The 24,143-nt window shown below is 37.2% G+C and overlaps 1 protein-coding gene across 1 annotated transcript in view; it reads left to right on the top strand.

Annotated features, from left to right (window-relative positions):
* The first annotated feature begins 18,789 nt into the window (after positions 1-18,789).
* The window catches only part of LOC309436367 (outer dynein arm-docking complex subunit 2-like), a 55,013-nt gene continuing 49,659 nt past the window's right edge, over positions 18,790-24,143 (top strand). Inside the window, exons 1-5 of the mRNA XM_082045503.1 lie at positions 18,790-18,912; positions 19,204-19,413; positions 19,581-19,817; positions 22,025-22,135; positions 22,654-22,808. Coding sequence (XP_081901629.1) covers positions 18,805-18,912; positions 19,204-19,413; positions 19,581-19,817; positions 22,025-22,135; positions 22,654-22,808 — 821 coding nt within the window. The 5' untranslated portion in view covers positions 18,790-18,804. The remainder of the gene's footprint in view (positions 18,913-19,203; positions 19,414-19,580; positions 19,818-22,024; positions 22,136-22,653; positions 22,809-24,143) is intronic.

The raw sequence follows: 24,143 nt of genomic DNA, 5'->3' as shown, positions 1-24,143 counted from the left end.
ATGGCTTAGAATGAGAGAAATAAAGGGGAACATTTTTGACCAAATTGTGAGGACCTACTAAGAAGTGTTTATAATACAAAATTCCATCTTATGAAAAGGTTTGGTTATTGAAATTCAAATGTATACTTGTTTATCTACTCATGCACACCCTAGTCTTCCAATAGTTATTTAAATTAGGTATAAATTAAAGAAAGTACTTTAAGATATACCTAAAATACTTCTCTGTTGATTCTTAGCTACGTAAAGCAAGAAATCCCTAGTGTCCGATAAAGCTGAAAAGAGATGCCTCAGTGCCATACCACAGACAGTGGTTGAAATGTTTTATTGATGGAGTGCTACTTTAGCTTGCACATGGAATTAATTTTAATTCAAGTATAAATACTGCACTTCTGGCCAGACTTAGGAGATTTTTTGGCATTCTTGTTGTTCATGTAGGCAAGTGTTCATGACACATGCAACATAAGAGAACATAAATTTATGACTGCAATATTTAAGTATCTACAAGTATATTTATATAGAAGCACAAATTTTGGAGGGCTTGTGTGTCTTCAAAAGTTGTATACATTATCTGCACATCTTAAAAAGTTTAATAAAATGGCTAAAATAATAGATATTTGAGATACCAAGATAGAAAATATAATAATTAGAAGGTGCAACCATTTTTGAATGCCTGCTAATGTAGATGTGAATCGCGATTCAGCAAGACTCTATAAAAGGTCAGTTTGTAAGGACAAAACTTCCATAAAGCCTGAAAGATACCTAGTTTTTATACCAATATTAGATTGTCATTTTAAAAAGACATTTATTTCCCATGTAAAGCAAACTCGCTAGATCCTGTGAATCGTGCCTGTAGGCTCTGCATTTGTGTACCTCTTCACAGAGAGAAAATTCCAGTGCAGGGGAAATTCCCTCCTGACTTTTTGCCCTTCTCCGTTCCCCCTCCTTTCTGGGAAAGAGCAGCCATGTTGGAATTGCTCCACTGGGAAGCAGCTGCTGCTGTGGTCTGGCGCCGGGTCCCACCTTCCAGCTTCCCAGCACTGCGAAACAGAAGATGGAGCATGTGTGCTCTTGCCAATGTCTTCCCATCAACTTAAGAGCGGGCAGGAAAGATAGATCAGGGAGCTTGGTAATGGCGTTGTGTTAGGCATCTTTTGGGGCTAGAGTACATAAAACTGGAATGAAGTGCTCTGCTGATGTTTGTAATAGTGAGTTTCACTCAGGAGAGCCTGCTTCAGATTTCATATTATACATTACAGTAGTGCTTCGAAAGTATTAGATTTCTAGAGAAAGGACTACATTTAGCATGTCAAAAATTTTAGGAATAGGGTGAAGGGTTCACATTTTACAATTAATTTTTTTTAATAGAAATGGGGAACATCAGGTAGAAATGCAGAATCTTCTCTGTGGCAGCGTGGGGGCTGTTTACTGGGGAAAAAAAAAAAGCAAAAAAAGTGAGAGCTGGGCAAAATACTTTGTGCTGTCTGCTTGTCTGCTGTTGAGTACTGATTATTGCCAGTTCTAAGATAAAATTGAGATGTTAAGAGGTGAACTGGAGGTGGTGACCGCACCAGGGATAACTCCAATCTCTAGAATGAATCTTTAATCCCTTAAGCGCTTGTGCTACTTGGTTTTGGTTCTCTGTGAGGGTGTGATTTACATGTATGCCTATGCCAGGGCAAGCTCTGGATAGAGTTCTGCAGGACCATGGCAGTTACAGAATTCTCCCTTCAATTTCTTACCTGGAAAATCATTCTACCTTTGGCTGTATTTCATGGGTACACTAGTGAAACGAATCAAATCTCACACTTCATGTAAAATACCCACTAATTTCAGACATGTTTTGAATTAGTCTGGTTCAAATGACCTCATTCCCAGAACAGGATCATGCTTCATTTCTACCTTGGAATCATAGGTGGACAAACTTGCTGTCTCTCCCCAGCTGTTTGCATCTTGTGCCAGGCCCAGGAGCTCGGGAGAGGCCACGGTGCCGCACAGGAGCTGGGAGGATGTGCCCTGAGTGTGGCCTTGACCACCAGCTCCCAGGTGCCCGTGTGCCCTGGTGCTGCACAGCAGTGGATGGCTGGGAAGGGAAGATCTCTGGCACATGACTCAGTGAAATCTCATTCACTGGGCAAGGAAAAGGTTGAAAGAACTGCAGGATACACTGGGTGTATTCAGGTCTGCTCCACAGCTGCATGTTGGCAGGACCTTTGGAAGTTTGCTGCATTCAAGCAGAATTTCTGTAGCTGGCAGGAGGCCCCTCTGTATTGGGCTTACATTACATAAAGATGGCAAACAGGCCAGGGAGGTAGGAATGCACAGGAATATTCCTTCTGGTCTTTGCCTCTTCCGTTTTCTTTCTCTCCAACTCACTCTAAAAGTCCTCACTTATTTCTAGGCAATTGCGTCAAGGAAATGAAAGTCTTAAGAGATCAAAGCCATGGGTCTAGTTCTTCCAGTGCATGTGTTGCAGTGAGTGTTGGCTGGGCAAAACCTGCTGCCCATCACTTCTGCTTCTCCTTTGCAGTGCGAGCAGAGCTGAGCCAGGAGGATGTAGTGTGGCTGCTGCACTACAGGCAGTTTATTTCCTCTTCTCCAAAAGCTCAAGTTTATCAGTTAGGGAAATGCAACTCTGTGTTGACTTGCAAGAAGGAATAGTGGATCCCCAGCTGAGTTCTTTGTACACGGGAAGGAAAAGTGCAGTTTAGATATGCGAAAGTCAAACAAACAGTGAAATGATGCTTGGAGGCTTCGCCAGGAGTTAAGATGCAGGATATGAAATGAGAGATTCATGTAGGTATTGGTGATAACAGAATGGGATAGTTTTATTCCCCAGGAAAAGATAAGGAGACATCTGGAGGTTGGAATTTAGGGGCTTGGGGCAAACCAGGGTGCAGGAAATCCATCTGTGCATGAAGGGCAGGAATGTGGACAAGGAAGGTCCAAACTTACAGAAACAGGGAGCCTATTTCAGAACACTTGACAACAAAATCTTCAATGGCAGTTGGGGGGGGGACACAGCTCTTTTGTGCTTTATATGCAGGGTTTGCAATATGACATTTCTCTGCTTGGAGAGGAAGAAGGAGACAGTCAACAACTGCTTGCACACTTCCCTGCGATGCATGAATATAAAGTCAGTCACGGTTTATCTCTAAAATGAGACTATCATATATGAAGTCTAAGGTTTTAGGTATCTGAAAAAGACATCTTCCTCATAAAATTTTGTGATAGAAAACATCCAGCCTTTCAAAATAAATTACTACTTTCTTGTGTAAATGAAAATTGTGTAGCAGTTTCAGCTCTCCTGTAGTTTAACAGATGGTGCATACAGCAACTCTTTTATATGAACCAATTATAAATTTATGGCACTTGCAAAGACATTGATGTGGCTTGTGGATTTTTCTCAAAATGTGTGTGAAATAGAGGATAGACACAGTATTTTTAACCGCATAATGGAAAAACATAGCTTTCTTTAATTATAACAGCACTGGAAATATTCCAAATTGTAAAAATTACACTAGTGGTCATTATAAACATTTAAATCAGCCTCATGCATGGATTAAGAAATTGATTGTATTTTGGGATTAGCAGAAGAGTAATTCTGTTTTATTCTAACATACAGAACCTCAAAGAGACATGAATGTATTATCCTGAGAAATAAAACGAGTCTTCAAATACTAATTTATTTAAAGTGAAACTACACAAAAAGGGATTTTAATTTTTGTAAGACAAGAAAAAATAGTGTTGCAGTGTATCCACTAAAGCAGCAATTGTCTGTTTACTTGTTTTACACATTGCAATACTGCTCAAATGTTTTTTGGTAGTCATAGAAAAAGTCTAAAATCTCTGGTGCTAATGGGTATTCCTGAAAAACAAACTGCACAGAAAACTGCAAATACAAATTCTTAGGAACTAACTCTCTGTTTCTTGACTCTGCTTCCATTTTCCCAGGAAGAGTTACTGGTCGTTAGAATTTTACAACTATAATTGGATATTTAGATGATTAACATAGAAGTTATAAACTGGGTCAGATACGTAACCAACTTAGAAATTATTTTTTTGTAATCTTGAAATCTGGCCGTAGATGTGGAATAGATACAAATATTAGAATCTAATAGCAGAAGTAAAAGTATCCAATCTGTGTAGGAAATAAATTGCACATTATTTTTTCCACAATCTGTAGATAAGAGTTAACTGTTTTTGTTTATAGTATCACTTTAGCAAGACTTGCATGAGATTATATTTTAGCTATTAAATACAAAATCAGTTTATATAAGTGCATATAAAATATTTTTGTATATAAAATAATTTTGACACCACATAATGCATTTTTCCAGGATTGACCAACTTTGCAGATCATTTACATGACCTTATTAGTAGAGTATCTAACAATAAATCTTTTCAGTTATGAAAGTATATGGTTGGGTCATGTGAAGAAGCTTATTCAACTGAACTCAAAGATCAAGATGAAAAATAAATTTTGCTTTAGTTTGCCTAAGCGGTAGAGTTATTTTTCAGAAAATACCAAGTGTATGAGACATAATCATGTGCCACCTGCTAGTGTTTCCAGGCACGTGTTTGGCTCACCTGTCAGTCATGACAAACCTGTCAGCCTTTGTACCACTCTCTTCTCTGCTGTTCATGAACATCTCTTGTTCCCATCTTCCAGCGTTAGCCAAGATATTATTTTTAAATTTCAGCAATTAATGTGATTACTGAAAAAAAAGAGGCAGGGGGAGAAAAAGAAAAGTATGGGAAAACTGGTTTTTGTAGTTAAGATATGTATTTTTTTAACAACTTAGCTAGTGCTGATCATGAAAAAGAAATCTTTTTATGATAAATTTACTGGTTAGGAAATACTGGCAAATGGTGAACTCTCAAGTTATTATTATAATTGGCAACTCTGAAGCACTTGCATAGGTCTCTCCTCAAAATACTGTACAAACAATCGTTCCTCATCACAAGAGACGTATAAAATTCATAACAGCCAGTTGATTTTTGACCATTAACACCAACTCTGAATTTCTGTGTAGTGGAGGTTTAATTAATGTTCTGAGGGTCACCTATTCCTAAGAATTTAATAGCTGATGAGATAAAAGACAAGATAGAAATAAATAAAGAAAAAAAACCCATCCACCACTAGAAAACACACCACCAAAAAAGCAAGAAAGAAAAGATGGTATGTCAAAAACTAAGGGCTGAAGAAAAGAATGTAAAATAACTGACGTTTGATTTTTCTCTTTCTGCAGGATTGTGTTCTGTTGTAAAAGCAGGTAATTAAATTAATGAACTACTGTTTTGACACTGTAACTACTGAACCTCTAAAATAATTTTAAACTGCCACAGCTGTCTCAGTCTGACATACAGCTTTATAGTCATGAAGTAGGTAATCCCATTGTTGGCTTTCCTAAAGAATCGGAATATGATTGTGTCTGAAAGCTACCAAGAATTTTAGGAAGTGAGAACAGCATTCTTCATTGGTTTTAAGTGTTCCACATTGGATCTAGGCTTAATTTAATCACAGCTTACTATACACCCAGTTATTTAAGAGGCATACCTGTGCTTCAGCCATGTCTTCATCTCTATTTGTTATTCTTGTTCTCTCACTGAGATCAGTTTTTAAGTTTGTTTTATTTCTCCAGAGAACATTTTTCTCCTAGATTTTCATAAACTATTGGTATCATTTTGTTTTTTCTTGAAGAATCTTTCTGGCTAGTTTCAAGTCATTCTGTCTTTTCTGTCAGCTCAGTGTGTTTGAAACTTCAGCAGCACGCTGGCTCTCCAGTAGCCTGTACAGGCACAGGTCCTTCCTAGTTCAACCTCATTAAATTTTCTTCACAGTTTTACTTCCACTGGTTTCACAAACGAGTTGGATCCATAAAAATAAAATAGCCTTAATAACATATTAAGGCTTTTATTCTTTTTGTGAGCCAAATGCTGTGCAAAATCAAAATTGCTTCGGCAGGTCTGACACTGTCACACAAGGTCAGTAGTACCTCTGTATTATGTGCAGCCCATGTCACATCTCCAAGTCTGCAGTCAGGATTTACTAGGATCAATGTTACATTAAAAAACAGTAGTGCTTTTTGTGTAGTTGTTTTTTTTTTTTTTTCTTTTAATTGTTTAATCCTAGACCATTTTCTCTTTCTTATTTAATCCTCGTTTCCTGCTATTTTCTGCGTGTTCTTTAAAAAAAAAAAAAAAAAAAAAAAAAAAAGCTTTATTTTCTTCATCTGAAGTGGCTAAAGGCAGAGCTATATCCTTGTCCTAGTGCCAAGACTTAAAATGCAATACCTAGACTGGGATTCATCTTACGTAGCTCTAAATGTAAACAGAGTTAGTGGGCTACCTTCATGATGAGTGGAAAAAATAGGCACTTTTAGGATGTGATTCATCTGATATTTTAAGCATCAAATGCAGAGTGAGATGGATCACATTTTCAACTTCATTGTTGACTTGATCTCAATTAACAGGAATGTAGGATGGAAATAGATGACTCTGTCTTAATTATCAGGAATGTAGGATGGCTGTAGATGTGTGAATTTAGACAGATGACTCCCATTCCCACCATCTTGTGCATTTGAAATCATCAGTGAGTTTAATGTGAATTAGTCGTTTGAAGGCCTACTCTTATTCCGGATTCTTTTTGTATTTGGAAATAGGAGTTTTCATGCTTTCTGGCCTTTTTTCCTTGGAGTACTTTGTAAAGATCGGCCTTTCTGGTAACAGCATTAGAATTGGCAGTCCTCAGTTAATGGGAGAATTAATTTATGAGCATCTGCTAGATACCTATGCTCTCACTATGGCCTTACCAGCTTGGTGACTGTACTTGATCTTTGTTTACACAGACAATAAGCATGTGATCAAGTATCCTATATGTTTGTCTTGTTTCTGGTTCTTCAGAAGGGTTTCAGCTGACCAGACCTACTGGCTTTGCACAGCTTTTTACCTTCTTTTCACCATGTGCTGCACTGCCTGTGGAGCTCTTCAGGGAGTGGATGACAAAGTGTCCTTGCATTTTTTTGGCAGCTCTTCTGACACTATGTGGGTGAACAAAGAAGGGGACTGTCTGGGTTCTGGAGAAAAGAAGCAGTAAATATCTGGAAGGAATTTCCAAGAATTAGCTGCCCCAGAAAACAGCAGTGTGCATTTTTTGTGATCACTGGCTGAGATTGATGTTGTCTGAGCAATCAGAAAATCACTGTAAAAAATCCAATTATTTCTTCACAGGCACAAAGGATGTTATCTGCCTTCTGGTCACTAAAGCATACCTGTGTCCTTTCTTTGAGGAATCATATGTATCTAAGTTACTCACTGTTCTATGAGAAACAGGATTTTTGTTCTCTTTACCCAAGAATCACTTTTAAGTTTATATCTTGCCCTTCACAGAATCAGAAATCACAGAATGTTAGGGATTGGAAGGGACCTCAAAAGATCATCTAGTCCAATCCCCCCACCGGAGCAGGAACACCTGGACGAGGTTACACAGGAATGCGTTCAGGTGGGTTTTGAATGTCTCCAGAGTAGGAGACTCCACAAGCGCCCTGGGCAGCCTGTTCCAGTGTCTGTTACCCTCACTGAGAAGAAGTTTCTTCTCAAATTTAAGTGGGACCTCTTGTGTTCCAGCTTGAACCCATTATCCCTTGTCCTGTCATTGGTTGTCACTGAGAAGAGCCTGGCTCTATCCTCGTGACACTCACCCTTTACATATTTGTAAACATTAATGAGGTAACCCCTCAGTCTCCTCTTCTCCATATTAAAGAGTCCCAGCTCCCTCAGTCTTTCCTCATAAGGGAGATGCTCCACTCCCTTAATCATCTTTGTTGCCCTCCGCTGGACTCTCTCCAGCAGTTCCCTGTCCTTAGTCCTTATTGCAAAACAAATTTACCCATATTTAGCAGTTTTTCTGAAAGAATATTTTTTGTTAAGTCAGTGTCTTTTAGCTAGTCGGTATCTTCTAGGAGGGAGATTGCACAGGCAGCATAAAGGGCATCTTTGTGGGTTGGGAGGAAATTGGGAGAGAAGCATTGCCTAAGGACACCATGAGCCCCAAATGTTCATGGTCATGTCAAAGAGACCTTTTGAAGGCCATTGAAGGATTACTGTAGGCTGAGTTTGCCTCAAGAGCTTGTGATTTGTATAGCATCACATATGACATCAGCCAGAAACTGAAGGCAGAAAGGGAGGAAAGAAGGTGGATAAAGACTAACATCAGGTGGAAGCCTATATGTATATATAAAAAAATATTAGCTGGTGACTGGCATAAAACACTTAAATTTAAGGAGATAGCCTGCTTGCAACAGGGTGCTATAGGACTGCAGCAGTTTTAGATTGAATAATGTTAGTCCTGAATACCATGGCCTGATTCCCTTGACCTTGATAAAGTGCTCTTTGCTGGCCATGCAGGGGTGTTGAGGTCTGTAGCCAGCCTTATTCAGGACACAGAGTATCCAGGTACTTGTGCTGCTGGAGAGATAAAATGGTACCAAGAAGGGTGGCTCCTCTTACAAAGAATGATGGAAGGTCATGGTTTGTGCGTTAAGTAAAGCATTTTGTGTGTGCTAAAAGAGCATATCATGGTGGGCAGAGGAAGTCTAGGATGGTTGCTGAAGCTGAGTTCATTCATGCTGGAGTGTTATTGGGAGACTGTGGTGTGAGTTGGAGACAATCTAAGATTTACTCTGTAAATACAGTTACTTCAAGGCACTTTGCCAGATGAGCTGGAGTCTGAACTCTGCTGTGGTTACCGGAGGCACTACAGGTGGCCTGTGGTAACTGAAACCTAAGCCAGAGCTAAAACTCAGAGCTGACCTCGGTGCTCACACATTCTCGTGAACGGTGACATTTTGCAGTAACAGTAGTTTCTGATGGATCAATTAGATTAAATCCACAATTAACATCTGTTGTAGTGATCTGATCTGGAAGTCACAGTGGGATTGTGGGTTTGTTGTGCACATTACTATCTTTTTATTTTTCTCTCCAAATTTATCTAGGATTGAGAAGATTGTGGTCCATTGTCTTTACAAAATTGTCCATATGCAACTGGGGAACAAATACACTCCTGAACTGAAACTTTCACAAATGAGAAAAAGATAGACTTGCACTGTTAAGATATCATATATTACTTTGGCCAGGTTTTCTGTGGTTTTTGGGTCAGCATTTCACTTCTCTCCAAGTTTGAGGTTTGAGAAGTTACCGAGAAAAACATTCTACTGTTCCTAGTCCAATGAAGTAAAAGTTCATATGTTTGCACATGAACTACATTGACTCTTACCTCTTCTATAGTAGAATCCAATTACTATGAATCAGCGAAGGAAAGCTAACAGAATGGGTACAGGTCTTGGGAGAGTTTTCAAGAGGGAATCAGCAGTCGCCTAACAAAACCTTCTGGCTCGCTTGCAAAATAATAGATTTATTCTTTTGTTTGGAATCTCATTTCTTTTCAATTTCATAAAATATGGTGACAATTTAAATTCACTGTGTCTGGGTCATAACATATATGTCACTTATGCCACCATGAAGGGTCAGGGTCAAGGTATTAATCTGCAACTAAAACTGTGCAGCTTCTGTGCAGTGTTTTAGTCCAATGTGAACATTTGGATTTTGTGATTTTGTGATGCCTGTGATTTTCCACTGGCTTTAGTTATATTAATCTGTATGGTTTACATACTGCCAGGCTGTAGCCAAAGAACGCCAGAAGATTCAGGAAATGGGGCAGGGAATTATTCCATAACTCAGTTATACTTGTCCATAACTCATCTCTTAACAAGTTGCAGCTTGTATGTTTTATAAACTGAAATGAAAAATTGGAACTAGTATTTAAACCAAAACATAACTCAGAGTGTTTAGAGGTTCACTAGCATAGAAAAATTGCTTTGCTGAAGCATATTATACATATTACACTGCAATACGTACTCTTTCACTAAGTTTTATAAAAAATTATTTAAATTTTGAAGTATTTTCCAACAGAAAATTACAAAATGGTCTGTGATTTGAGAGAGTAAAGTTCAACAGAAACTCAAAAAGTCACAAGGTGTAAATGAAGAATTCTGTTTTATACTTTACTACTTCTTTTTGCTTTCTCATTTTATAAAAAATGGCAATATTTTAATAATATTTTGGCCTGGGATTCTTCTTAAACAATGTTTCTCTTCTAGGAGCTTTTTCATACCTTTAATTAATTATAATTAAGTAATTTCTAGTATAACAATAAAGTTTTCTGTATTTTCACCTACTTTCTCTTGGATATCACATAAAACTATTTTGCTTGATCAGTATGTTCTAAAATGTTTCATTTTCTGGTTGCATTCAGTCATATTCACTTTAAATCCACCTACAAATTAAATAATTTAATAAAAAAACTCTGCATAGGTAGCATATTTATAGAGACCTTTGTAAGCCCAAAGCTATATATTTTTAATTTCTTAACCTTTCTTTCTCTCAGGGGACTCAAATGCTCTATAACTTTACTCAAATGTTTCTATTTTTCCATGTATGTGTGTGCATTTTACTACAAATTGGGCAACATGTTTAGAATCAAATCTTTATAGTCTTGTTAGTACTTCTATTATTTGCACTCCAATAATGCCTTTAGGTTTCAGTTGAAAGCGTGGAATGTTACTGGGAAAAGGCCTCTGGCCAGGAGCAGCGGGAATTTTGTCCAAGGGCTCCAGGAGCGCTGGTACCCGAGTCCAGGTTTGGTGCCTTTCTCATAAACCTGTCCTGTCTCTGGTGTCAGTTGTGACAGTTCCAACCTCCGATACAGGTTCCTGCTGTAGGAAGGGCAGTCAAAGCAGCACATTAAGTGGACTGTGCCAGGTTAAATATTCTGTAAGTCTCCTGTACAGCCCCTGCATAGTCTCAGCTATCTGCAAAGCTGATGTTTCTGCCTGCTGGCAGGCCATCTGCAAAAACTTTGATGGAGTTTACCCTTTCCAGAGATGACTCTAGAGGAAATTTTGTATCTTTCTTTCCTAGCCTACTGAAATGAGATCATAGTTTCAAAATTTAAAGCTTTGTATTCACTAGGAAGAGTTTTAATTAGGATGGGACATGTGATATTGAAATCTTAAGCCTGTATGATTATCTGTTATCTGCATCTGTGATCTTATTATCTGTTATAGATCATTTTTATTAAGAAGAGAAGGAAATATCTAATAAAAAACTTAATATTTACAGAATGTCATGGTAATAAAAGTTCACAATAAATAAAAAAAAATAGGACTAGAACAGAATTCAGGAGGTCATTTACTCCATCTCCTTGTCTCCAAAACAGCATAAATTCTTTGTGTGTCTTCTGGACAAATATTTCTTTAACTTTTCTTTCCTGTGATGAAAATTTCATAACTGCTGAGAGCAATATATTCCAAAATTCAAATATTATTGCCATTAAAAAGTTTTTCTAATACCTAGCATAAATCAGCCCTGATGTCATTTAACCCTGTTATTTCTTGTCTTACACACAATGGACTTGGAGGACAGATAATTGTGTTCTTTAAACCACCTTCTTATCTTCATCTCTAGAGTAAAGAGCTCCAGTTCCTTCAGTTTCTCTGTGTAGATCATACTTTTGAGATATTTTGCTATCCTGCTCTGGTCTGCATTAAGTTGGTCAGTATCTTTTTTGAAGTATGATACCTAGAATGGATATAGTACTTAAACTCTGGTTTTATAAGTGCTGAACTGAAGAAGGATAATTTCTTGTATGTTACAGGTTACAAATCTGGTTATAAGCCTCTCTGTGAAGTTTGCTCTTTTTTTTCTGAAAACATTGTGGTATTGTGAGGTAATAACTATGTTCTGTTAACACCAGATTTTTATCTGTAGTTCTGCAAATCAATGTCTTTGGCATCAGCCAGTTCTCTCAGTACCATGAAGTGGATTCCATGAAGCTCAGCTAGCATGAAGATATCTAAGTTATCTGTGTCCTTGGCATAAGCAGAGTGTTCATTACATCATAATCGACATTAAATATGCATTACTAGAGCATAGTAAAGACTAATGCATAAAAAAGACTGATTAATGCTTTTAGCCTTCTTGGTCACATTTGTTGAAAACTTTCTGTCAACTGACAGTTTTCTTCCTCTTGATTACTACAGAAGTATCAAACAAAATGATGATTTCAACTTGTGTGTCCCTTGGTAGTTGTATTTTGGTTTGTGTCTTTACATGTTTGTGTTATTCTTTAATTTTCATTCTTAGTTACTTGGCCTTGCTCTCACTCTCTGTATGCTCTGTTTGCCTGATTAATCTCTTTCTACACTTCCCATTCTTCACCCTCAATGAAATTTTTGCTTTTGTGCTCTTGTATTTTTTTAAGGCACTGATGAATTTTCTGAACTTCCTCTTTCCTTCTTTCCCATTACATCATGCCTTCCTGGTTTCCTGTATTTACATAACAACAATGAATTAATTTCTGACCTCCTACTAACTTTGATTTAATTCCCATTTAAAAACGTTATTGTACCTGTGCAACATCCTGGGCAACCAGCCTTCAAACTGCACTGACTTATGTTTGTAATCAAGGTGATTTCAGCTGCTTTAGGAGGTAAGGACTGCAAAATAAGCATGAAGCCATCTTTGCCAGTTCTTTTCACTGTCAAAGTCATTTAACAAACTTGCAGATAAAAAAGTGAAATGCTGTAAAGTATTAAAATACAACCCTGTAGCTAATTCTGGAACTCCCTTGTGGCTTAAGAAGCCCTAGGATTACCTTAAATACTAATTTTAGCAAACACTACTACCAACAATTAAGTAGGTAGCTACTTTCTACTGTTTTCTATTGTTGAGGAGCCACCATAACTTGAGATCTTTGAGCAGTGGGGCAGGGGAGAGGCATATTGGTTTTGAATGTGTTTCTGCCAGAAGGTGTCAGAAGGTACTTGACCACTTCAGAAGCAGTGTCCAGCATTCCGTGAGATCCTGAGGAAGAATTTCTGAAGGCCTGAGGTTTTTAAAGTGGAGAAAGATAGGACACTGAACAAGCCAGTGAAAAGGGGGCCTGGATGCAGCCAGAAGTTTATGTGTCTCACATCTTGCTGTGCATTCAGAATGGACTGACTGATGCATACAGTCATATTTGGAGAACCATCACCAAATAAGTATGTTTCGAGTATAGTGGTGACTAAACCTTGCACTATTCAACGGTTTTGTCAGAGTTTGGGCTGTGAATATGAAGTCACTCTTGAAAATCAGAAATGGTAAAGTAGGTGGAATAACAGGACAGGCTCTCAAAGGCTGATCTGAATTGCTTGGCATGGTATCTCCAGATCAAATGTGCTTCACAATGCCCAGGTGCAAAATTAAGTAGAGGAGAACACGAAATTCAGAACATGCCTGTACAGTGTGGGGCTGTCTTCTGGAAACAGTTACTCTAAAAATTTTAGAAGTTAGAATGCAAACAACTGAACAGTTGCTCAGTGCTTCTGTGGGAAAGGCAATGAATGTGCTTTTTCATATTCAGGAGCAGGGAGTAGGTTTAGGGAAGTAAAGTTATACAGTTGTTGCACAGTGCTGGTAAGACTGATTTTTGAAGCAGTGAGTCTTGTTCTGGTGTCCAGATTTTCAAAACCTATTGAAAAAAGTGGTGAAGTCAGGCAAGCTCACTTTTTTAACAGCCTTTAGATTTCCCATTTTTTGACATCTTTACATCAAGACCAAAGTCTTGCCCCAGACAGCTGCAAAGTACGTGTTAGTCAAATGCTAATTATTTTGTGGTATACGAAACTAAATGGATGAAAACTGCATGACCTATATTATGAAGGCAGTCATACTAGCTGGGCTAATATCCTTTTTTACATTACATCTTGATTTACATTTTTAAGAATGAAAAGATAATTCATCAATCTTTGCATGATAGAGCTGTGTATTTCACCATTCCTAAAATGCCCTTTTCAGTTGTGGAAAGAATATAAAGGCAAGTTCCACACTCTGCCCTACTGTAATGGAGAAATTTCTCCCATCACAGAAGGTGAGATTGGATTCACGGATACCAAATTTATATACAGTCTTATAATAATCTAAAACAGCTGCCTTTGTACATGTTTACATTAAAAGTTTTAACTAGATTAATCTGCACATTATTATAATTATAAGTATTATAAAAGTGGTCTGTTAAACACCTCAAAAATAAAAGCAACAGAAAGACAAGCTTTGCTACACATTCTTCGAAGTTCTGTAATTCTCAGTGGTGAGTACTGAGTATCACAATAGAGACAGTACACATAAATGACACAGAAGGTATTTTACTGATAGTGTAGCAGTGATACTGTTTTTAGTTTGTGAACATGTTATACCGGCATATAGAAAAAGAGGCACATTTTAAACTAAATCTGCATTTAATTTCAAGCCTTAAAACTGATTGTTGATCTGCCAGTAGAGTTTATTTTGCATCCAGCATATAGGATTTCAAATGGCATAACAACATGATGCAGATTTTATGTCAACTTAATGGAGAGGTAACTATTTCCATGCATGTTAAAATCCATGCTGTAAGTACTGCAAGACTTACTGTAATGATAACTTGAAGAAACAAAAAGAATTTTTGAAACCATTGGTAATATTTATTTTGTAGAACTGATGCTTCAGCACATATGAAAAATATTTTATTGTGGTTTCACTTTAAAAACAGTTCAAGTGGTGTGTGCATTTTCAAAGCTGGAAAAATAAAATGCATTTATGTATTTTATATACAGTTCTACTTTTTATTTAATATAAGAGGTATAAAAGTTTAGTTTTTAAAAACCTGGTCCATATTAAATGTCATATGCCAATCATATGTGTGAGATAAGAGAATTATTAATTACTACAGTATGTACAAATGTAGTTTCACTGTAGGAGAAATACATTGCTTGTCAGGTTAGCAATATACTTCTTATATTTATGTAAAACATTAAAAAGGCAAGTTTTCTCTTTAAACACCTGTTACAAAATTTTTATAATACAAAGCAAAGTAGATCTCATGGTCTAAGATACATGAAGAGACTACAAACCTCATAAAAGGACAGCTGTCAGTGTAGTTTTGGAATCATATTTTATGGATTTTTAAAAAAATAATTTAGACTTTGACATGTGTGGGTAAACTGATTTCTCTAGGAAAACATTTGAGAAATTGCTACAATATTTTATTCCTTAGGACATATTTTACAAAACAGTTGAAAATACATTCTCAAAGTTAGACATGTTTAGTTTCCTTCTGAAGATGATAACGATGATTTTAAGAAGATAATATGGAAAAAATGTAGGAATCTTCCTTTAGAACACTATATGTTACCGATGTTAAAAAAATTAGCTTTATATTTATCCAGTTTTCTGTGGGGATATTCTGTGGATATCTATGGTTACAAGAAATTTAAATAAAAATTATGTATGAAGCACCATCCACATACACTTGATTGATTAGCAGAAGTGTCTGATGTAAGTTGCTAATCTGAAACTTTATCAAGTATTTTTCTTACATTACTTTTGCATGTATTCTCTCACTTGTGATTATCTACTACATTTATGGTATCTGTTAAAAAGCATGTTAAATTTAAAGGCTTTTTTACTGCATTTGTCTTACTGTTTTGTTTTACACTTAAGAAATATGCTGCAAAACTTCTGGTTTTGTTAGATCTCCTTGTTTCATATTAGCAAACAGCACTCAGTTTTTCGGTATTTTGTATTTCAGTATGACGTGCACAGTTTAGCAAAAACATTTTCCTCTGGAAAGGGTTGTTTCAAAGTGCCTTACAGCTTTGAAAGCGTCATTGGAAAGAGATGAGCTTGGGCAGCATAGTTCAGATGTGGGTGGGAGCCAAAGCTCCCCTGGAATTCAGAGGCTGTGGGAGGTGGACGCTGCAGTTTGATTTACTGGGTGCTCTAAGTCGTAGCTTCCACATTAGCACCAGCTGGTGTTGCTCATGCACTCCAGCTTCTGTTGTAGCTACATGGTAGCTCAGCCCTCCCAGTTTCTGTGCAGTTGGGTTCATACCTGATTTGATTAATAGTAAATCTATATTATAGGTTCAAAAGGATCCATTGTTATCATATGGTTTAACTTTTTGCATACCACAGGGTGTATTCTTTGATCTTTTTCTTGCTTCTAGTCTGGTAGCTGTGACTGAAATAGATCTTATCTTTTAGAAAAACATCCAATCTTGACTGAAAACTTTCCACTGCTGGAAAACTTATCATCATTCAAAGTAATTTCTTCCAAAGGATAATTAACCACACAATGGAAAATTTGAGCTTTACTCCTCATCTAAATTTTAGTACCTTTAACTTCAAACCTCTGTGCTTGACTGTAGAGCTCACTGTGATCACGTTCCTCTTCCTCATAGATTTATTTATTCACTATGAATAAATCATACCTTAATTTACTTTTTAATAAAATGAATAGGGCTTCTTATGTCTGTCAACTATTTTCCAGGCTTACATTTATTTTCACTTTCCTTCTAGAATTGTAAAAAGGAAAATTAGAATTTCAGTAGTAGTTGCACAAGTATCTAAAAGGAGATAATTCCTATGTTCTTACTCAGTACTTTAACTCATACATCCCAATTTTAATTCTTTTAATCAAATGTTGCACAGTAACCTCAAGCTGATATTTAACACCCCCAGTCTTTTTATATGCTTTCCAGGATAGAACTCCTACATTGAGCTATAGCCTGTTTTCATTATTTGTAAGTGCATGACATTAAATTTAGACATAAACTGTATTGAGCAGATCAGAAGACAATGTATCCCAATAACCTGACTGCAACAGGATGGGAGAATGATAATTGGGATGGAAGTTTTCTGTGGTTAAAGCTGATCTTTCGTACCCCGTATGTCCTAACCTCTGACTTCCACAAATGTGGGAAACTTGACTGCGTAACTTACAGTAGTGTGAATCTCTGTTCATATTCTGCCAAGGCAGAAGACACTCAGGAGCATAAGTGAATGCTCAGGGTGAAGTAAGAACAGGGCAAACACACAGCGTTCCAATGCTCTCCAAACCCCCACTTGTTTTTAGCTCAGGGAGCTGAAAATTGAATGAATTTTTACTGGCCCTCAGTGAAATCTTTTAGCTTTCACAGAATCCTTTCACAACTAGTTCCACTAGTCTGTTGCCTCATTTGATGAACTGATTCCGTTATTTCTTTTTAACCTGAATCCTAGTATACCTCATTATTAAAAGAGATTGTGTCTGTATTAAAAGAGGCATTGGACAGTCAATCCCTATCTGTCCCACTCAATGCCATCCTTAACATTATAGACCTCTATCATATCCTTTCAGGCATCCGTCTTCTAGACTGAAAAACCTTGGATTATCTTTGCTGTTCTCTGAAATTTTCCAGTACTATAGTAACTGAAACTGGCGCTGTAGAACTGCGTGAAGGTTTTGAGGTGTATGTGAACCATGAATTGATACAGTGGTATAGTGACATTCTCTGTTCATGTTTTTTTCCAAATAAGTCCTAATACTCCATTTGTTTCTTTGATTGCCATCTGCCCTAACCCCAAGATCTAATTTTTAACGGTCAGCTGAAAGCCTATCATTTTGTCTATGGAGTTAGGATTGGGTTTTTTTTGTTGTTGTGCATCTCTTCTCATTTTCTGATTTGCTATTTTATTGTCCTTTTACTAAATTCTTTAGTAGATTGTCACAACTGACTCTAAATCATAGTATCATCAACAAACTTTGTCACATAACTAATCCTTCCATTTTTAGGGTGTTTATGAGTGTGTTGAATGGCACAACTTCAACATAGTTCTGTAGAACTCCACTAAATCACATCCCTTTATTGAACTATTTGCTCTTGTCCCCATTGTCCTGTACTTCAGTAGTTATTTTCAATCCATGTAACGACCTTTCCTCTTATAATATAGTGGCTTAGTTTCTTTAAATGGTATCAGGGAGGGACTTAGTCAAAATCCTTATGGAGTCCAGTTAGACATGTCAACTAGATCACCGTTGCTGCCAGGCTGGTAAGCTTTGTAAGGCAGGCCTTCTCCTAGCTGATCCACGGTGACTCTAAGTATATAATATTATTGCAAGAATATAATATTTAGACAGATATCTGCTAATTCTGTTCTTTAGTACAGTCTACCAATTTGTCCAGCACAGATAATTGGCTAAAAAGCCCTTCGATAATTCTTGAATTCTTCTCAAAGTTCACATCACATTTGTTGTTTCCCAGGACACTGGTAACAGAGCAGATTCAAGCAAGAGGATACAGTACCACTTCTACTGAATCAGTTAGTTTACCCTGGATCCCTTATAACTCAGTTGAATACTACCTAATAATGGCGACTCGTTGTTCACAATATCAGGGTTTTTTTATAAAAACTTTCTAGAGTGACTTCAGTTTCAGAAAAATTATCTGAAAAAAATCCTCTCCACATTGGAAGATTCCAGTTGGAATCTCTTTAGTTTCTTCCAGAATGAACAGCAATGCAAAGAATGCAGATAGCTTCTCTGAAATGTCTGTATCTTCACTGTGTGTTCTTTTGTTATCTGCAAACACTCATACAAAACTCACAATACTTGACTGCCTAATTTGCTAGTCCATTCACAGCAAGCTGTATTAGTAATTTGTCACCTGTGCTATTAACTCTCACTTCAATCTATATGCCATTTGCACACTTTAGCAATAATTCGATTTCTTACTATGTGTTATTTAACACTATAGAATCGAAATAATCTAACATATGTCTTCTTTAGTAGTAGTTTTACTAGTAGAAGAGATTAAGTTTTATATTAAATGCACTTTACACATTTGTTAATTATTCGCTTTATTTTAGGGAGGTGATCCAACAGCGACTGTAATTGCATTGTGTTCAATGAGAGATTTCAATCTGGCTAAAGAAGCTTGTCAGATGGCCATCAGAGACATTGGATGTCTTCAAGTGTTAATTAATTTACTTGATACAGAAGAAATTAAATGTCAGGTTAGTAGCTTTGTTGAATAGAGTAATGAATATGCCTTTTCTATTATAATATTTTTTTCAATTTTCCAAGTTATATAGTATAAAGAAAATTGATTTATTTTCTCATTTCTGTATAGTCTCAATTTAAAAAAAAAAGAAAAAAAGAAAAAATAAATTTCTTTGACTTTCAGTTTCTTTGCTTCCGATTCAATTTAAAAGATAAAATGTTTTAGATAACCCAGCATTTTAAGGTATTTTTCTGTTAATGTATACTTAAATAATGTTTAACTTCTGTTATCTTCCATTTTTTAGATTGCTTCATTAAAAATCCTGAAGGAAATTAGTCAGAATACACAGATCAGACATGCAATTGCAGATCTTGGGGGCTTAGAGATTATGGTGCAAATACTGGACTCTCCAGATAGAGATCTAAAATGTTTGGCAGCTGAAACAATTGCTAACATTGCTCAATTTAAACGTGCACGAAGGACAGTAAGGCGGCAGGGAGGAATCAAGAGATTGGTAAGCGGATATTAAAATCTGTACCCTTGTAATATGCACATTTTTGTCCAAAAAATAAGTCACATGTTGTATGCATGATTCTTGTGGTAGCGTTTGCCATCATTAAAAAACATTATAATATCAAACTTCCCTGTACATAATTTTTTTTTTTTTCTTTTTTTTTTTAGGTTGGGCTGTTGGAATGTATTTCAGTGGGATCAACCAGTCTAACATCATATCAAGCAAAAGATACTGAAATAGCACGCTGTGGAGCTTTGGCACTCTGGAGCTGCAGCAGAAGCGTCAAAAATAAAGAAGCAATCTGTAAAGCTGGTGGCATTCCATTATTAGCTAGATGGCTCAAATGTTCAGATGCAAACATCGTAATCCCAGTAGTGGGGACACTAGAAGAATGTGCCTCAGAGGTAAGAAAACACATACAGCTAAGTTATTTCTGATGATTAAAAAAATTAGTTACTGAAAGGAAGCATTACATTTGACTTAAATCCATTTAAACCAGGGCAGTTATCCCATCAGGAAGTAGAGACATTGTATCATCAAACTGTTTTTGAGGTCACAGCTTGCAATGAAGTAAAGACCATGTATTTTTTATTTAAAAGGTTAGGCATAGCTTGTGAAAAAAAACCAAATATATATATATATATATAGAAAAGAAATCCTTAAACAAAGCCATTTTTTCTATTTTTTTTTTTTTTAATCGTACTTGACAAATTTGGTAATTTACAATGCTATATTCTGGTTAATCAGTACATTTAAATTCTACAAAGCTAATGTGCAGATGTGGCCAAGAAGATCCAATGCAGTGCAAGGCAGTGTGGTTTGCAATGTTCTATGAATTGGATAGGATGGTGTCTGATGAATTGCAAGAAAAAGAAAGGAATATATGTGATTTTTCACAGAATCACAGAATGTCAGGGATTAGAAGGGACCTCAAAAGATCATCTAGTCCAATCCCCCTGCTGGAGCAGGAACACTTAGATAAAGCTACAGAGGAATGTGTCCAGGCAGGTTTTGAATGTCTCTAGAGTAGGAGACTCCACAACCCCCCTGGGCAGCCTGTTCCAGTGCTCCGTCACCCTCACTGAAAAGAAGTTTCTTCTCAAGTTCAAGTGGAACCTCTCGTGTTCCAGTTTGAACCCATTACCCCTTGTCCTATCATTGGTTGTCACCAAGAAGTGCCTGGCTCCATCTTCGTGACACTTACCCTTTATATATTTATAAACATTAATGAGGTAACCCCTCAGTCTCCTCTTCTCCAAACTAAAGAGACCCAGCTCCCTGAGGCTTTCCTCATAAGGGAGATGTTCCACTCCCTTAATCATCTTCGTTGCCCTGTGCTGGACTCTCTCCAGCAGTTCCCTGTCCTTCTTGAACTAAGGGGCCCAGAACTGGACACAATACTCCAGATGGGGTCTCACCAGGGCAGAGTAGAGGGGGAGGAGAACCTCTCTCCACCTACTAACCATCCCCCTTCTAATACACCCCAGGATGCCATTGGCCTTCCTGGCCACAAGGGCCCTGTGCTGGCTCATGGTCATCCTGCTGTCCACCAGGACCCCACATCCCTTTCCCCTACGCTGCTCTCTAATAGGTCATTCCCCAACTTATCTTGGAACCCAGGGTTGTTCCTGCCCAGATGCAAGACTCTACACTTGCCCTTGTTATATTTCATTAAATCTTTCCCCACCTAACTCTCCAGCCTGTCCAGGTCTCGCTGGATTTTTCTATAGATTTCCTTGGCAGGATTCACAGCTTTGAGTATATTAAGTTTTAAATTTGAATACAAATATTTTTTACCATTGCCATAAAAGATGAGTGGTTATTTCTCCCTTTGTGGAATCATATTTGAAATTAAGGTGCATTGCACTTAAGGTGAAAAATATATTTAAGTTCTACTGCTGAATTTAAGACAGATTTTGCATAATAAATAGCTCCGTATTTTTAAAATTAGCTTCTTGATCTACACAGGTTTATGCATGCTCCATAAGACAGCAACCTGGCAGATTTTAACTTCAGTTAGTCTATACTGAGAAGGTGAAGTTTTTGAGGGTTTCTTACCTGGCCAAATTTGGAAATAGCACTAAATGCATCTCTAACAGAAATGTTTCCTTTCTCTTAAGTAATGGTCCACTGCCACAATGCTTGTGGGTTAAAATTTGGAAGAAAAGATCACTGAAAAAAAGTTAATTCTAGGAACAAGTTTTTCTAACCTTGTTGTGGGAATAGATTTGTTGTTTTGGCTGCTGGCTCTTGATGAAGTGAGTGGGTACTTCTTGATCCCATTCTGAAACGTTTTTTTCTTGGCTCTGAGCAGGGACGCTGGACACCTTTCAGAATATTCTGAATTGTGTTTAAGCCAGGTGGCTACAAAATAGGTGTTACACCACCTGGTTTTACAGGTGATTTGAAGAGCACTGCAGAGTATTTATGTATTTGATTAACTTTGAGAACATAAAAAGTATTTTCAAGGCAATGCAGATGACTCATGCTTAAAATAAAGTACAAGGCTTCTCAATATCAAAGCCTAGAATTGTAGCACTGTATTATTATTGTGACTAGTGTTATTAACTGTTAGTATACAGGATTTAAAAGACGCATTTTATCTTTTTAGCCAAGTTACAGACTTGCAATAAGGACAGAAGGAATGATTGAGTACCTCGTGAAAAATCTGAGCAGTGAACATGAGGAGCTTCAGATGCACTGTGCAAGTGCCATATTTAAGGTAATTGTATTATTAGAATCAGTAGATTAGAGCCAGGATTAGCCCTTTGTTTTCATGCCATTGTCAGTTTTAATATTTCTTAGTTTTTCTATTTCTCTAATGTGTAAGAAATTACTTTATAAAAATGATTATGTTCTTCGACTTAATTCTTTTGGGAATTTTTTAGCTGCATATTTAATACTGTAATTAAGTCCCTATTTGCTGTTCTTGTGTGCAAGCTCTAAATTACACAGGTGACATATGGAGAGAGGCAGAGGAAACTGTGTAAAGAGCTGCTTTGGTTCTTTATGTTTGTTTGCCCACAAGGTGGACAACAGGACAGCATAAGCATTGCTACATATAGTAGTGATTTATTGTCAGACTCTCTTAGTGAGTTGTTACCATATTCAGATAGTTTAATAAAATATTTATGTTATCTTCTGTATTAGTTTTTACTAGTTACAATATAATACACCTAGCTTTGGAAGACATATTTTTACATGTTTTATGTAATATGTATATTTAAATTTTTTGTATAGTGTGGAGAAGATAAAGAAACTCGTGACCTGGTTAGACAGCATGGAGGTCTACAGCCACTATCTGTTCTGCTTGGTAACTCTGAAAACAAACAACTTTTAGCAGCTGTGACAGGAGCAATCTGGAGATGTGCAATCAGTGAAGAAAATGTGTCAAAGTAACAATTTAATTTTACAAATATTTATTACATTATCCTGTTTTGATTTTATGAGCCTCTATTCATTTCAAAATCATTATGTCATGATTCTTCAAAACCATAATTCATAATCACTTGGGCTTTCAACTTAGGTTTTATAGTACCTAAAAAATTGCCACCTGACCTCATCAGAGTACAGTGGAAAGTGTTAAGTCCCTAGAATCTTGAGAGTTCGTGGGGACAGTTGGTGCTTCTAAAAAATAGTTAAGATCATAGAATACTAGGTTAGACGGGACCACAAGGATCATCTGGTCCAACCTTTACTGATAGAAGCACAGTCTAGACAAGATGGCCCAGCACTGTGTCCAGCTGAACCTTAAAAGTGTCCAGTGTTGGGGAATCCACCACTTCCCTGGGGAGATTTTTCCAGTAGCTGTTCTCATTGTGAAAAATTTCCCTCTGTTTCCCTCTTGTGTCCAATCGGAATCTCCCCTGAAGTAATTTGTACCCATTACTCCTCACCTTTTCCATGTGACTCCCTGTAAAACGGGAGTCTCCATCTTCTTTGTAGACACCTTTTAAATGCTGGAATATGGTGATGATGTCTCCCCTAAGCCTTCTCAAGGCTGAACAAGCCCACGTCTCTCAGCCTTTCCTCATATAGCAGCTTCCCAGTCCTTTGATCATCTTTGTGGACCTTCTCTGGACCCACTCTGGCTTGTTTACATCTTTTTTATATAGTGAGGACCAAAACTGAAGACAGTATTCCAGGTGAGGCCTGACAAGTGCTGAGTAGAGGGGGATAGTGACTCTGTCTCTGCTGGTGATGCCCTTGCTAATGCAGCCCAGCATCCTCTTGGCCTTCTTTGCCACAGCAGCACATGGTTCACTTACATTGAGCTTGTTGGCCACCAGGACTCCCAGGTCCCTTTCCACAGAGCTGGATATAGGACACTGTGTTGGGAGGTGTACTAGCACATACTAAACATTTGACCATGGGCATGTCTGATATCCACACTCCTCTCTATAGCTTACAAACCAGAATCAATACTGTATTTTAGAGGCAGTAGTTAGTACACTTAGCTTTAATGTGTTATGTCAAGAGACACAGCAAATTATCTCATTCTAGGATAGATATCTAATACACATTATGTGTGCCTACTTTAAGAATATACTGGAATTTAGGATAATTAGCCTAATTGGCTACAGGAGGGGCTCAGAAAAGTATTATAGCTTAGGCTGGACACCCAGCTTCCAAATGAGTGGAATTAACTGCAGGTACCATAGGTACCTGCAGCCTCTCAGTATCAGGGTTCTGAGTGATTATCTGAGAATGTGACAGCAGGAGTTATCACC

This window comes from Streptopelia decaocto (genome assembly GCF_964273445.1).
Source record: "Streptopelia decaocto genome assembly, chromosome: 2".
NCBI lineage: Eukaryota > Metazoa > Chordata > Aves > Columbiformes > Columbidae > Streptopelia > Streptopelia decaocto.
Note: the sequence above shows the minus strand (reverse complement) of the source record. Positions and strands in the feature narration are given on the sequence as shown.